The sequence below is a fragment of the Crocodylus porosus genome, unplaced genomic scaffold (assembly GCF_001723895.1).
Source record: "Crocodylus porosus isolate Cpor-Errol unplaced genomic scaffold, CroPor_comp1, whole genome shotgun sequence".
NCBI classification, from domain to species: domain Eukaryota; kingdom Metazoa; phylum Chordata; order Crocodylia; family Crocodylidae; genus Crocodylus; species Crocodylus porosus.
In genome coordinates, this window is record NW_017728922.1 from 4,073,407 (window position 1) to 4,088,718 (window position 15,312).

Genomic DNA, 15,312 nt, shown 5'->3' on the forward strand with positions numbered 1-15,312 from the left:
CCAGAAGTGTTATACATATCATCCATTGCACCAAATGCCCTGATGGAAAATATGTAGGAGAAACCAAACAACTGTGCACCAGAATGAATGCACACTGGAAATCTATCAAAGACAAGAACACCCAACTACCTGTAGGGGCTCATTTGTCACAAGACAATCACTCCCTCTCTGATCTTTCAGTTCTAATCCTCAGAGGGAATTTACAAAACACCTTTCACAGACGAGCCTATGAACTTCACTTCATCACCTACTGGATACAAAAAATCACGGACTAAATATAGACATTGGACTTATGGCATTTTAGTTACAACCTGCCTGACATCTGATTCACCAGGTACCTGCCAGACCTGACCTTTTACACTTCCCCCCCCTTCCCCCCTACTTTTCTGCCCTTTGTCTTCCTAATCTCCAGCCATTTCCTTTTTTACAGACTGCTTCTTGTCTACCTTCAATTACCACCAGTGTAGAGTCTCCCTTACTCGTTTTTTCCCCCCTGCTCTCCCCCCTACTCCTCACCTTCCCTACTTTACTTTTTGTTTTCTTAATTTCTACCTATTTACCTATTTACATTCTCACTGACATCTTGTCACACTTTTAGCTTCTCTCATTCCTCGGAGTATCAAAACAACAGAGACTTCCTATGCCTGAAGAAGGGTGACTGTGCCGGATAGCTTGCTAAGAACTTTTTTCCAACTACCGGGGTTGGCCCACAATTTTTTGGGGCTCCCTGCAAAATATAGTTTTGGGGCCCCCTGACGCGAAGAAGCCAGCGTTGGAGTCAGCAGTGGGGGTGGTGAGCAGCTGAAGAAGGCAGTGTTGGCAGGGGGAGCGTGAAGAAGCTGGCAGCAGTGTCAGCAGCGGGGGAAGGGCTGGCAAGCAGCCAGACATGAAGCTGGCAGTGGCGGCTGCGGGGCGCCCCACAGCTACAGGTTCCACAGGAGACGATGGGCCGGCTCTGCCAGTTGGTCTAATAAAAGATACCACATCTACCTCAAGAACCTTGCCTGCCTGTGCCCTTAGACCAACTTGGCTACAATCAAAAACCCAGCCTCATGGAAGTCAGGAGTTTAAAGAGGCAAAAAGAGCCCCCTTAGCAACAGCCCCAGACTGCTGGCATGGCTTGGCTGTTGTGCTAAGTCCTACTGGAAGAGTATTTAATTCTTAAGTATTTCTGACATCCCTAAAGTAGAAAATAGGGAGTGTTACTGGGGTCGACAATGAGCCACTTCCTTCATTTCCAAAGCATCAGACAACATCCAGCCAGTAGCCGAGGGCATGTGGAATTGCCCTGCATGAGTGTTTAGGACAGCTGGGGAGTTTTTATACTAGACTTATCAGGGGCAGGATGGGACCTACTATCTATAGATAGGGATATACCTAAATCACAGTTTCACGCATTTTGCAGAAACCATGAAACAACGAAAAACAGCTTGTCTGTGATTGCTGTGATCATTGGGAAATCCAGCATTGGCCATAATTTCCTGCAAAATCAACCAAAATAAAAAGTGGCAGTGATGTAGACTGAGGGAAGATGCCTTCTGCCAATCAGCAGCAAGGGACAGGGCAAAAAAAGTGATAGCAATGTAAACTGAGTGAAGACACCCTCCACCAATCAGTGGTGAGGGGCAGGGCCCCCATGAAGTGCCCACAAAATGAGCTCTGAACACCACCAGTAGACCACGAAAACCCTTTATCTTGCTGCAACTTAGTTAGGTTCCTATCTCGAAGCATCCAACAAAAAAGGGACCTGAGCTGCTTCAAAATCCAAAGCCAGGTGTCCTGGCTGTTATTTTTCAGACTCCATAAGGTCTGGTCCACTTCCTTGAAAAATCATTAGGAAACAGTGGGGCAAAACACTGCTAAAATCCCCTAGCCTTTGGTGGGGTTAGTGTCAAGCCCTAAATTTCCAAACAGCAGGTCATTCTTATCACGTGTGTTTTGTGGCTTCATTCTCCAGGGCAGAAGTGTGAACTCTGGCTCTGCGGATGTGTCTTTACTTTGGCTGATGTCCTGCTGGGAGCCACACTGCACCGCCTCAAGTTTCTAGGACTTTCTAAGAAATACTGGGAAGATGGCAGCAGACCCAACCTACAGTCTTTCTTTGACAGGATACAAAAACGCTTTGCCTTCAGGAAAGTTTTAGGAGACATACACACCACCCTCCTCTCAGCCGTGGTGCCCAACGCTTTCAGGCTGGTCAAACGGAAACCCCCGTCCTTCTTCGGAGCTTCCTTCCTCATGGGATCTCTGGGAGGAATGGGATATTTTGCTTATTGGTATTTAAAGAAAAAATACATCTAATGCTGGCTCTTTGGTGTTTAGTTTGGTGTCTGTGCTGTGTGAAATCATGATGAATCCTCAGTAACTGTAATGAAATTTGAAGCAAGATATGAATACTTATTGTTAATGTAACATTCCATAGTCTAGAAGTAGAAACTTATACTGCAAGGAAATAAGGCAACAAAAATAAGTCAACTTGTAAATGCCTTTTTTTTAGGTTGAAGTATTACACTGTAGTGAACGTCGCGTGTTGCGCTCGGGCGTTGACTGGGCTCCCACACCCGCCGCGGTGTGAAACAGCCTCCAGAGTAGGCAGATTCTGGTGGCAGAGAGATGGCCACCCCGGATGGTTTCCCAAGCACCAGGTTAAACAATGGGATCTGGATACTCTGTTCTGTACATTTACGTTTTCAAAATGTTCGTTGGCCGCATCACACATTTCACAGGTGCAAGTAGCAGAGACTCTCCTCGTAGACACTCCTACGTTGTTGTCAGCTGGGGCTTTGTCTGGAAGCAGGGAAGGCAGAGCCAGTGGGGGGAAGAGACAGTAGATGGGCAATGTCAAAGTGGTTTTGCATTATTTAAGTATCCCTTTTTCTATTATTTCCATGAAATCTGGTGTTTTTAATTGAGCTGCTCTTAGAATGTATCCACTTTCTATGTTGGTTTTTTAAAAAATGTTTAACTTGTGTCTTTTACTAAAAGCCACATTTGTTTCCCTCATATAAATTATGTTAACTTCTAGTCTGAATTCCATTTTATAGGAGTTTTTTTGTTTTGTTTTTTAGCCTCATGGCTCTGTGACTTGAATATCCTTTCATGGATTTGCAAAGCATCTTTCACTGACTGAGCATCGAGACTGAAAAATGCAGCCATTTTCAGAACTTTTCAGCACTTTCCTGAAGATGCTATGGCTTTCTCTTTCATTGGGAGCTCGTTTCAGTAATTTTCTCGCTGTGTATTTTCTTAGAGACACTTTGCACAGAACCGCATTTATCACTTTCTTGTGCCTTTTGCATGTTGGAAAGAAAAATGGGCGTCACTGCTACTCATGCTTAGAAAACTCTGAGATTCTAAATAAACCATATGGGAGGAGTAACTGCTTTACATTTCTAAATGTGTTTGATATCCTTTGATGCTTATTTCAAGGTGGATCAGTGTGTGTTGAGACTTCAGGTTGGTTTGTGCTGTTTCTCATACAGTATGGGTTGATATAGAGCCCATGAAGAAGTAATATACAGTCCCTATATTTTCTAGATAATTTTTCTCTTATTACTGAGCTGCTTAGAATGTCTTTGCTTTTGCTTACAGATGCAAGGCTATTAATCAGTGGTAAATAGCTGTGCATCTTGGGACTTGGGAACTTAGACAAGCACTGTGTAAGTGATGGTATTTTATTGTGCCTCTGACACGAAGAGGGGAAAATGATCTTTATGCATCTGAAAGACAGAGGATTTCACAGTGGCTTCAGTGCTCAGCTTGTCATAAAAAGTTTCTAAAAGTGACACAAAGGACCAATGCATACATCTGGACAAATGCACAGGCAAAAATACATACATGTATTCCAAATATTCATGGTTAATTATCTCAGCCACACACACACACTTGAGTGTACACCTATCTACTTTGCATCAAGTCACACCTAGCTTAGGTGCTTTCCTAATGACATAGGCTTATATTTTTCAGCATTTAACTGTGTGTACAGTCATTGGCTCTTGCAAAAAAATCCAAATTCAGCAGCTGTACATGAAACAGGCCAATTACAGATAAAGATACAGTGACATTACCAACTGGGGGCAGAGCTAAAAGCATAAAAGTGTTCTTACAAATATTGCTGGGGTGTCTGTGGAAATGTGTTAGAAATCTGGCCTAGAGTATCAAATAGAAGTGATAGGATACAATTTGAGGGACGACTGAAGAAAAGAAGAGGCTCCTAATTTTAATTCTTCATTTTAAAAGCTAAAAGGGACAACTTTCTACAGACCTATGAGTGACTGGTGCCTCCTGAACCACGGAAGCTGCTGACCCTGGCAGGGAGGGCACCAGCCCTACCAACAGCATCAGTGTTGGCCACCAGAGGGGGCACAGGCCCCATTAGAGGGGGCATGTGCACCCCCTACCAGTCACCTTGGTTGGCCAAGGTCCATTAGGGAGGCCTGGGAGAAGCTTACACTAGCAGTGCACATGTTGTGCCTATTGTGAGAATAAATAGAGAGCTTTGTGCTCTGGGATGTCAATCAGAAGTATAAATCGTAGGTAGAGTTAGTACTTATGAATATACTTAAGGCCAACTTGTATTTTAAATGGATGTTGAAGAAATTGAACTTCCCAGCACTACAAAGCTTTAAGTCAAATCAGTGTGAGCCGCTTCAAAATGTTGTGCCAGGAAACCACATTAATTGCTCAGCTCTCCCCAGTTCTACTGAAGATCTTCAGATATTGTGAGCATAGAACTCACTGACAAGTCACTGCGTAAGTAATCAGAGGATAAGACACTGCTTGGAACATCAAAAATAACTCTCCAAATTCTGTGCAGAAGGTCAGAGTCTGACTTGGCTCCTATTGAAAACTCTGGCAAAGCTCCCATTGTTTCAGCAAGGAAGACTCAAGTTCTGTGGCCACAATTTGGCAAACTACATCTCTACACAAAGCACTTAAACATCTGCTTAACATCGCACGCATGAGGAACTCACATTTACTTTAAGTGGATTTTGTGAACTGGAATGGGTTCTTACAGGGGTTTACGTGCTTTGGTGAATCGAAGCCCAAATGACCAGACCTAAGGAATTCAGACCAGTCCATTTCCAACAGTAAATATTACTAGCAACAGGTTTATAGCTCATGCAAGATAAAAACAGTTTTACCTTGAACTTTTGTTCAGTCCGAAACAAATGCATTATTGTCCTTCGTATATTTGACTCTTTTGGTTCTTGCTTTGGATTCCTGGCATGCTCAACTGACCTTATACTTTGTTTTATGATATTACTTTTTATTACATAAGGACAGCTTTCACTATGAGGAATTAACATTTGGCTTCTTAAATGTCTTGGATAGGGAAACAATAACATAATAATACATAAATCAGATGCATAATTAGCAAACAAATCAGATGCATAACTTATTCATCAAAACTCAGATTTATTTATTATTTATTGCATTTAGTGAAATCAAACTGTGACAACCAGGGAAATCAGTATTGAATGAAGCCTGTAGCTATTCATATATTACAGTCGAGCACTGTGTGTACAGAAAATTTTGATTGCAGCTGTCAGTTCTGAAGCAGATTGCTTTTCCTTTGGCTTCATTTTAATATTGAATAATTCTTGATTTCCAGACATCAGGTTCAGTATCAGCAATGAATTGGTCTCTGAACTACTCTGTTTACTGTTGGCTGAGAATATGCTGCTGCTGCATTTGTCAGAGCAGCATATTCATCATCTAGTCTAGTGCATGTGGATGATGACTGGGTTCAGCTCCTGACTGAGCGACTTAGGTAAACCCTGTGCCTGGGTTTATCCATCCAGAGCTTGTGGAGAACAGCGCTTACCAACCTCACAGTGAGGTATGGAGGCTTTTTGTTCAAAAAATGGATAGGGACTTCCAGATGAAGAAACTGTTCATCTGCCATACTGAGGATCAAATCCATCCCTGGCGTTATGCAGCAGAAATCAGTAAGAATTACACCAGGGATGCATATGGACCAAAGAGTCACCTTTCTTCTAATAATTCAGGGTCACAACTGATGTGATTGGCTACCACAGATGAGGCAATGAGATTTAGAGCAGAGGGTGCTTGAGGAATGAAGATGTAAATCAACGTCAGGATTTTGACAATATCAAAATGGCTAGGTTTACGGGATAGTTTAGGAAAGCTTGTCTGCAGGCTGACAGAAGGGATTACCGAGAGCGAACTCCAAAAGCCCATAGTGCTACTCAGACCATAGTGGTTCAAAGGGCAGCATTATTCACCCATTGGCAGTCACTATATATGGCACAGAATAATAGAAAAGGAACACAGGATATGGAAAAGACACCTACAATAGTTATGTCTGCTATAGCTCATGGACTGTCTCCGCAGATATAGCCCATCCATGCTCTTTACCTGGGGCTATCTCCATACACAGCCAATTAGACTCACTGGCCACCCTGAATCAGAAAAAGGGAGAGCTGGAAGGGCTCATATGGTTCAACTGAGGCATATCTAAATTGTCCCAGGCAGTTGTTTATCTAACCTGTTGCTAAAAATCTCCAATACAGGAACCTCCACAATCTGCCTGAGTAGCCTGTTCAAGTGCATCATCAACTCTCACAGAGTGGTTTTCCTAGTACAAAACTTTCCTTGCTGCAGATTAAGCTGATTCCTTCTTGTCCTTCCCCCAGAGGCCTTGAGGAGATTCACTCCTTCCTTGGCCTGCCCCTGAAGCATATAAACATACCTCCTACCGAGAGCTCTAGCATTTCCACAGGTGTCAAGCTATTCCTTTCATCAAGACTGAGTTAATCCACAGGGACAAGAAGCCCCAAGACCTGACTCTCAGCAGGCCCAACTGCCTTGATAACTAAAGGCTTGCTCCACCTTGCCCTTCTTAGAGGTTCCCAACCTTCTGGGGCTAGTGTTGGTTTGTGACCAGTCAGTGCCCCCTTGTCAGGGTGCCCAGGCTTGCATCCTATCATTTCCTCCCAAAGTCTCCTCTTCTCTCCTCCTTTCTACCTCTTCACTCTACAGTTTTGCAATTGTGCTTTTCAGTTCTGGTTCTTCTCTATCTCCCCCGTTCATCCCTTCCACTTCTTTCTCAGTCTCCTTCCTTCAGTCATCTCTATCTTCTCAGTTCGCTTCCTACTTCTAATCACATTTTTCTGTTCACCCCACAGCGCATAACCGGCAACATATGAATACTGTGAAATGGGTATATCAGGAGCCTGGAGTCTGCAAAGCTCCTCTTCAATAGAGCCTTCTATGGATGTTTGGTGGGTTTCAGGTTCTCCTTAAAAGATGAAACAAAATAGCCCTTCCCTAAGGATGCAGTGACCAGGTACTGGTAGGGTCCTTTCCCCCCTTGCTTTTACCTTTGAGATTTATAGGGTATCCTTCGTGTTTTGGTTCTGCACCTTGTAGTAGTGGGTGAGAGTTTTAAGAAGTGATTTTAGGGAGTCCTTGGGTAAGTGGTTGCCAGCAAACAGTAGACTGGACTAGACAGCCTGGCAGGCTCCTTTGAGTCCTATGTTCCAGAGAACAAACTCTATAGGACTCTCAGCCCCACAGTCAAACAGTAAAATCTTCTTTTGACAATATTTTTTCTCTTTTTTCTAGTCCTATTTCTTCTCTGCTCTAGAAGCTTCTCTCTGCTCCCCAGGGCTGCTCCTCATGTCTCAATTCACCCCCACCTGATGACCAATTCCTTTTTCATTCTGGTTCAGTTCTTCTAATGAAATGACAGTGCAATGAAAGCTGTGCATCTGGGTGAATGAATGAGACTCCCAGCTCAAGGGCATTCTGGAAACAGAAACAAGTATTTTGCAGAGTGAAATGCTGTCTCATGCATTCTTCCCTTTACACTGAACAGAGACATTACTTTAGAGGCAGTCTTCAAGAACACATCCTATTACTGGTTTTTAAAAGCAATTTCTTCCCAGTGCCTACTCCCTCCTGGAGGTAACTATTTTTGTCTTCAATCTTCCTTTGGGGCTATGCTCCGTGCGTGCTGCTCCACATAAGGAAGCCATCAGACCTTAGAGAAGAAATGATGGGAAAGGTGCACAGTTCCCATGTAACAAAAATTCAGACAGCTGAAGCGTTAGCTCACTACAGCCAAACACACAGGCAAAGTCGTACCCATTTTATCTTAGAAAGCTCGAGCCAGGTCCCATGATTCCCAGGCCAAGTAGCCATCCAAGACAGTTCCAGACCCTAAAACATAAGGGTACATCTTCACAGCAGTAAAAGATGCAACTACAGCTCATGTTCACTAGAGCTGTGCAAGGCTTTCCACCATGCTTCAGACCCTGCACCTATCTCTTTGAAACTTGGCAGGCTTCATGGCCTCAGCAAGGGCCACCACCCCTGCAGTTTTCACCCCCTTGTGGTGTAACACATACACGTGACATGAGTTTTGCTTTCAGGAATTTGGGGTGCAGTTCCCCCCGAGCCCCTGCACCGATCTTCTTGAAACCTGGCAGGATCCATGCTCTCACCAGAGGCTACCACCCCTGCAAGTTTAATCCAAATCAGACAAAAAACAACAGTTATAGATATTTCATTTATTCCCCATTATACCCTATGGCCAGATCTCCAAGGTGGCTCTGAAGCTCTAGAGCTGCTTCGGCTGGATCGAAGCAGGAACCTGGTTCAGAGCTCTGTATTGGATCACTGGCATCCGAAGCAGCTGGATCCAAAGCCAGATCAAATAGCTGCCTACTTGCACAGACCTAATTTTCACCTCCACAAGCTAGCTTTAACCGCCTAGTTCAGATACTGCTAGCTGGGGCAATATGGTGCTCAGTACAGGCTGACCTGAAAACCTATGTAAATACTCAGGTAATTATCATAACTGCACTTTTACAGTATCTGAGTTAGTTGGTCTAAAGTGCTAGCTGGGGTGTTTCATGAGCTGCAGTCACATCTTTTGATTGCAACGTGGATGTAACCCAACTATACCTCCCTCCCAATTACTATCTGTCAGGGCATGCAGGCCAGATTGAAAAAGGCACAGCACTAAAAATAAGGGCCTAAAGAAACCTTCAAGAAATGCTCATAGTTGCAAGTGTGAGAAGAAAAAAAGCAAGAAAGAAAAGTCTCTTTACCATAAGCAGCCAGTCTGTTCCCTGCTGCCCAGTCCTTTGGCTAGTGCAGGTTTGCTTCTTGAAGCTTTTGCTCCATCCTTTTATACATGGTACACAAACAGGGTCTCAGAATTTCCATTCAGGGTCATGAGCCCTACAGAAATTCATTTACTGTGTATGACCTTGAAATAGAAGCTGGATCACAAAATGACAGGCGGTGAGGTCCCAGTCCAAAGACTAGGAATTGCTGCCCTTATTGCTTTGCCTAAGATCTGATGGGAAATTGTGCTAAATAATGGAATTCATGTGTGCTGCCACTCATACTAATGCCTTCAACACCAGGCCACTCATTTTGCTTGTCGCAATAAAAGGCAACCATCGTACATCAGACAAACAGATCAAGTTCTACAAATATTTCAATTTGAAATCTGCCTAGTCACCTTTACAAAATCAGCAGCAGCAAAGACTCCTGCACCAAAAAACTTACTTTATTGGACATTTTAAATCTCTCTAACCTTTAAAATAAAATGCAATCAATTTTATTTGGTAAAAAACTGTGCCCTACTCTGCTCCAAATATACAACCCACAAGAGCCAGCTGTGACCACAGGCTGCTGGGGAAGTGGTGGCTGGAATGCAGGAGACTTTGAAGAGCCACTAACTATAAACACAAGCAGCAAATAAAGTACTAAAACATTTCAAACCCAGAGAAACAACAGGTGCTTTTTTCTGGGCTCTATAGAGACCATTAAAACATGGAGGAAGGACCTTGAGTGTGGCTCAAAAGGTCGGTACTACTATTAGATGTGGGCAAAGCAACCTCTAAAAATGGGCAGCTGCATTTTAATTAACACAGTCAAAGGGCTACAAGACCACAGGCGACAGTGGTGGAGTCTCCCCTCTTCATAGGATGAGGCTGGTGAATGGCTCAGTCCAACACCAAAGAAGGGAGGCAAGTCTCACTCCTTTTAGAGGTCCTTGTTTAATTTTGTCAGCACAGCTATCCCCCAAGCTACATTTGATGTGCCTGAAGTTTTGGCTCACTGGGGGCTCATAGTCTGTCAGGTCCATCATAAACATCCTCACATAACGAGCAAGTCTAGGACCTGGGCAGCAATGGCAGCAGTCACTCCCATTCTTATGCCTTAAAAATTGCTGCTCCGGGGCTTGTACTTTGGTTGCCCACCCCTAGTTATGTTACTGTATCACCTGCAATTTTCTGGTATGTTGTTCCCTCCAGACCCTACCTGAGTTTTGTTTCATACCTGAGCTTTCACTTTCACCCAAATACTGTCCACCACATGGAACCTTTTACGATCATAGAAAAACAGGCTTGAAAGTGACCTGAGGTCACCTGATCCAACCCCCTGCTTAGGGCAAAATCTTCCTATAGTTGAAAACATCTGAGACAAATGTTTGTCTAACACACAGTTAGAAACTTCCAGTGATGAAGGTATCACACGTGTCTAGGTTATCTGTTGTAGATCTCAAACACCCTCCAAGTGAGAAAGCGATGTAATTTATAAAACATTATATGTAATGAAAATATTAGTGAAATTCATCCCAAATCATTTTCAACTTCTTGGTCTGGTATACCTCTTGTGCTTCTATTCCTTAGCCATTTCTTGGCCAACTGAATAGTTTTTGAGACTTGAAGTGTCAGAAATCCCACTCAAATGCTTACTTGGAGAGGCATTCTTAGATATAGATAACTGATGAATAACAAAAAGCCATGTAATTAAACAAAATGATACTGTAATTATTTATGCTTTTGGGGGATAGCAATAGAAAGAGGAAATGCAAAATTCCTTAAAAAATTCCAGAGACATGGGACAAACAACTCTATATGGAGGCAAGAGACAGGAACTGTAGTGACTTTTAATGAAGAGAAAATGAGGATATTATGAGCTACAGTTTCATGATTACAAGTTGCTTCCTATAAGCATCTACTACAAGATTTTGTCCTGTAAAACATTTTAGTCTTTTGTTATTTCAAAACTCAAAGTTCATGTCTGACAAGTGCTGGAAATGATCTGTCCATTTTGGCAAAAATCCTCATCAAATCCATCTACTTAGAGTACAGGTTTGTGTTCCATGCAAACTTATCCCAAAAGCGGACGGACTGGATTTTTCCCCTGTGATTCGCATTCATTCCGCTCCACAGAAGAAATGAAAGAGAACAAAAATTATGCTAAATGCATGGACAGAAGATTGCCCAACCTCTGACTTCTATAGACAGCTATTAGAACAACACTGAGTTTAAGGTCTTCTGCCTGAAGTGCAAATTAAAAAGTTCCAGTGTCTGAGCCATCAGTAAATGGGTGGCCTCTATATAACACCTAGACTTCCAAATACATAAGGAGTGAGGTCCGAAGCCCATTAAGCTCAACAGTTTTACCACTGATTTTAATGGAACTGGATTTTAACCATGGGTGCATAAGGTATGCGTGCTGCAAATCTGCCCATACAATGGGTACACACTACAAGGCTTGCTTTGCTCATACATTTTTATACCAGATGCTTTTGAAAACATGCTATATTGCACCATGGCAATCCTGAGGGACAAAGAGGGTCTGACCCTGCAATGTATACACACCTCAGTAGTCCTTATCCACACCAGGAGCCCCTTGATTACTCATGAGCATAAGCAGTAGAATCAGACCATTATCTTTAGACTCCAGAAATGGAACCTTGCTCAGACTCCCTGGCAAATTCCCTTGGTGATTTTGATCACTTACTCTTGAGAAAAATACTACTGTTGAGGTTCCAATAAAGTATTAAGCACACCTAGCCCTTACCATATTACTCACAATAATATACCATTATGACACACTGGATAGGTGGTTAGAAGTGTCTGTAAACAGACTACTTCAACCATGCATTTCCAGGGCACACTTTAATATACAATTAAGCTTTCAAAGGCACTTAGCATATAGTTCTTAAAGCTACTGGGGTTCCTCTTAGACTTGCCTAGACAGGCAAGTTGCCAGGAATAACCTAGGACGGGAAGCTAAACCTGATTTAGTAAATCTGATGTAAAGCATCATTTCCATACAGAGCAACTCATTCAGTTTGGCTGAAATCTAATGATTTCATAATGAGAGCAGGTTTAAATTACATCAAAATACGAGTGTTCACCTTAAATTAGATCAAAACCAATTTCACTATATCAGTTTAAACCCCAACATAATTTTAACTGGCATAGCCTTCCCATAGGAATTCAGCAATTCACAGGAACAGGTCCCAAATGAGATATTAAGTTGTTAAGTGTTTGTGGACCTACCCCTTTCTTTCGCCAGGAAATTGAAATGGCAATATGATATATACCCAGATTAGGTTATGGATCACCTTGTTCTAAAAGGCAGCAAAACAATTCACTCAGAATCGAGGTTTGAAGAAAATTTAGGTTCAATATCATACTACTACAAATATCTAAATTTTAGCTGAGACAAGCACTGTTTGGTAGCATGTTGGACATGCTATTACAGATGAAAAATGGATTTTGATTTGTTTGTTCCTTACACAAATAAGCCTTTCATAAAAAAAATTAAAAGTACTGGTTAAAAATACCCTTAGTGTCCAACTCAATGTATATCCGTGCTTTCTATAATGCAATTGGGTTTTTACCAGCCACAGTTTTTGCTACATCAGCAATAGACAACATTTAACGTGCATTCAAAATGAAACAGCTTACTGATACTGATAGGACATGAATAAATATCTGTATGCATATTGCTATAATAACCTTGGAGAAAAAACAATCCTGTGCTCTATATAATTCTCAAGACCAATAAAATACTGATTCAAGTCAGTGCAAAATCAGTTAACATGCTTGTTACCCGACCTTCAGAATTTCATTGCACTTCCAAAAAGAACACATAAAACAGTATTTCAACTGCAAGTACAGAAGCTGAACATGTAATAAATGTATAAAATTGCCCCCAAACTTTTGTACAAGAAATGAAGTAATTTAAGACATTAACAGTACCTGAAGGAGTTCTCTCATCATGGCTTTTCAGTTTTTTAAATTAGTGTCATGAATAAAGAACAAAAAACCCACCATTATTTAAGGAAAAAATAAGCTATCTAATGAGATAAAACTCATTTTGGGCCTTCCGTTTTAAAAGGTTGACAGGAAACAGAAAATTTACATTTGAGATCTAGCATAAGACATCGGGCCACAAAAACAAAAATAATTCTCTAGCAGCAAGGGCTGGTAAGAATTTATGGAAAGTCTGTAACACTTGAGAACACAGGTGCTGCAGTTTTGCAATGAAGCTGCATTCTCCTTGTTAAAGTATTCTTGCCAACTACACGTTTGTTGCAATAGTTAGCAGCTTTGCACTGCCTCTGGCACAACTGGAAAGATTACAAGTGGAGAGTTAAAAAAAAAAAAAGAGTCAGCAATTAAAGTTAGCTTGAGATTTGGACCTTATTAAAATCTTCTGTCTTAAAAAAATGGAGGGAGGGAAAAGGGGCTGCCTGTCAATCTTTAATTTTCTCTGTTTCCCCACAGAACAGGTACAGCAAAGGTAGCAGCAATGTAAGCTTCCCCCCCAACTACTTCTTGCCAATGCACTTGATTATCCTGGTGGAACACTGAAGGGGGGCAAATCTGTGGCTGACTGCTTTGCCAAGATCACCAATTACCTGGTCAGTTACTCCTATTCCTGGGTGGCAGTCTGTGACACCAGGAACTGGACTGTAACCATCTGGGGACCATCAAACTAAGACATGTTTTTTTAAATTCCCCTCCCCTTAATATGTTCCTTTCTATAAAAAAAAAAAATCATAGCCAATCCTGTATTTAAAACAAAATAGGAAACAGAATTTTTTTTTTTTTTATCTGCTATAACTCGACTTCTTTGAACTCAAGCAAGTATTCTGGGGAGGAAGCCCAGGAGAGAAAGGTTTCAAGTACCAGAATCTGTATGTCCCATACCAAGCCGACAGACCCACTAGCGTGCCAAACAGTTTGTGGGAGAAGTCATGGAAATATACAGCAGTGCTCAAAAACATCAAGACCCAAATAGTGACCAGAAAGCTCAAGGCAATGAAGAGGGCATTGACCACACCATGCAATCTAGAGCTCCGGTCCGTGTTCAAGACTTCCAGCACAGCCATCTCCTCCACAATCATTAGGGCACAATATGTTAGGAGGAAGGAATGGCCCGAGATGTCAAAGCCATGCCAGAAGCCACCGGCCTGGTGGCAATGATGCTTGTTTTGGTGCTCCCGATGCAGCACATCTAGTGCTGAGGACTTGTAGCAGCTGCCAGTGAGATTCTCAATGTACATGAAGAACTGGGTGCAGACGTACCAGACGGCAGTACCCACCAGCAGGGTACTGAGGCGCCGCAGCACATCCTGCACGTTCCGAGTGAGGCAATAGTTGGTGACTCCGATGAAGGGAAGCAACAGCCAAAATGTCCAGGCCCAGGCCAGTTTCACAAAGTAGCTGCCAGAACAAAGCCAACAAGGACTCATATAAATGGATTAAACTTTCAGGCTAGCTGGGGGCGAGCATGAATGGGAGAGGGTTTTAATGACTTCATCTGACCCCAGTGCTCTTCCCTACCCAGGGCAGGGGGTCGGACTCAATGATCTACTGAGCTCTCTTCCAACCCTAAAAATCTATGAAATCTATGACTTCATTCAGAGAGAGCCACCGTGGGCAGACACCCGTCTGTCAGCTCACACTCAGGATGCCCGAGAGCCCTTTACGCCAAATCCTGCCCCTATTCCCCATTGCTGTGAACCCTGCTGCCCTCCTGCCTGCATCTCGCCTTCAACGTGGGTCCTGTGTCGAGCCTCCGACGGCCCTGCAGTGCGCCCCCGGGGTCGGCCTTTCCTATCCGTTCCCTTCGCTACAGCAAACATGCCCCCTCGCGCACCCCCATCGCTGCAAGGGCCTTTCCTCCGGCCCCGAGAAACGCCGCCATGCTCTGCTCATGCCCACACGGCTGCGGTGCAGACCGCGTCTCGGGCACCGCCTCGCCCCTCTGTGCCACCCGGACACCCCGCGGGCAGGGGCATGCCAGACCCCGCCCCCAGGGGACAGGCCCCGCCGCGCCTCACACGTTGAGCAGGTTGCGCTTGAGGCTGAGGTAGGAGGGCGGCGGCAGCCCCAGCGCGCGGGCGGCGGAGCCGAGCAGCAGCAGCAGGAGCAGCAGCCAGGGCAGACCCCGCCGCGCCGCCCGCCGCGCCAGCAAGGCCCCCAGCAGCCCCGCGCTGCGCTCCAGCCCAGCCATCCC

At 43.5% G+C, this 15,312-nt stretch overlaps 2 protein-coding genes and 1 long non-coding RNA gene across 3 annotated transcripts in view; 2 read left to right on the forward strand and 1 right to left on the reverse strand.

Moving 5' to 3' along the window:
- GDAP1L1 (ganglioside induced differentiation associated protein 1 like 1) overlaps nucleotides 1-3,397 on the forward strand; it is a 41,852-nt gene extending 38,455 nt beyond the window's left edge. Inside the window, exon 6 of the mRNA XM_019539616.1 lies at nucleotides 1,958-3,397. Within this exon, the coding sequence (XP_019395161.1) occupies nucleotides 1,958-2,301 (344 nt within the window). The 3' untranslated portion in view covers nucleotides 2,302-3,397. The remainder of the gene's footprint in view (nucleotides 1-1,957) is intronic.
- A 7,519-nt stretch (nucleotides 3,398-10,916) lies between these two features.
- Nucleotides 10,917-15,309, reverse strand: FITM2 (fat storage inducing transmembrane protein 2). Its single transcript, XM_019539617.1, has 2 exons — nucleotides 15,137-15,309; nucleotides 10,917-14,516 (listed from the first exon to the last, which is right to left on the reverse strand). Exons 1-2 carry the CDS (start codon nucleotides 15,307-15,309, stop codon nucleotides 13,901-13,903), a joined length of 789 nt encoding a protein of 262 aa, XP_019395162.1. The 3' UTR covers nucleotides 10,917-13,900.
- LOC109313157 overlaps nucleotides 14,637-15,312 on the forward strand; it is a 5,700-nt gene continuing 5,024 nt past the window's right edge. Inside the window, exon 1 of the long non-coding RNA XR_002101972.1 lies at nucleotides 14,637-14,648. This is a non-coding gene — a long non-coding RNA (uncharacterized LOC109313157). The remainder of the gene's footprint in view (nucleotides 14,649-15,312) is intronic.